Consider the following 378-nt stretch of genomic DNA (forward strand, 5'->3'; position numbering starts at 1 on the left):
TCCACCAGGGCTGTGGCGTCCTCGGCAGGGTGGGCCCAGACCAGCAGGAGGGCGGGGCTCGCTCCCATCCGTGCTCGCGTGGGTGTGCGTGTGGGCGCGGGCACGCAGCCAGGAATACTCGAACGCCAGGGGAGCAACTGCCCGGCCCACACCTCTAGGCTCTGCTCACGATCACCCCCTAAGTGTCTGCACGGCTGGGCCCACCACGGGCCTGGGCCACGCCTGTGCCCCCGCAGCCCCAGGCCCCTCCTCACCGGCCAGGTGGCTCAGGGAGGCCCACGCTGGCCACGCAGGCGCCCACCTTCATCAGCCCCCTGGGCCTCCCGAGAACAAAGCGTTAGGAATGTGCTTCCAGCTCCACAGCCTCCACCCCCACGT

The 378-nt window shown here is 70.6% G+C and overlaps 1 protein-coding gene across 1 annotated transcript in view; it reads right to left on the reverse strand.

The window, feature by feature from the left end:
• Positions 1-250: 250 nt before the first annotated feature.
• The window catches only part of GRAMD4 (GRAM domain containing 4), a 71,294-nt gene continuing 71,166 nt past the window's right edge, over positions 251-378 (reverse strand). The window contains exon 16 of the mRNA XM_015570732.1: positions 251-314. Within this exon, the coding sequence (XP_015426218.1) occupies positions 251-314 (64 nt within the window). The remainder of the gene's footprint in view (positions 315-378) is intronic.

Source organism: Myotis davidii, unplaced genomic scaffold, assembly GCF_000327345.1.
Source record: "Myotis davidii unplaced genomic scaffold, ASM32734v1 scaffold67, whole genome shotgun sequence".
In the NCBI taxonomy this organism is placed as follows: domain Eukaryota; kingdom Metazoa; phylum Chordata; class Mammalia; order Chiroptera; family Vespertilionidae; genus Myotis; species Myotis davidii.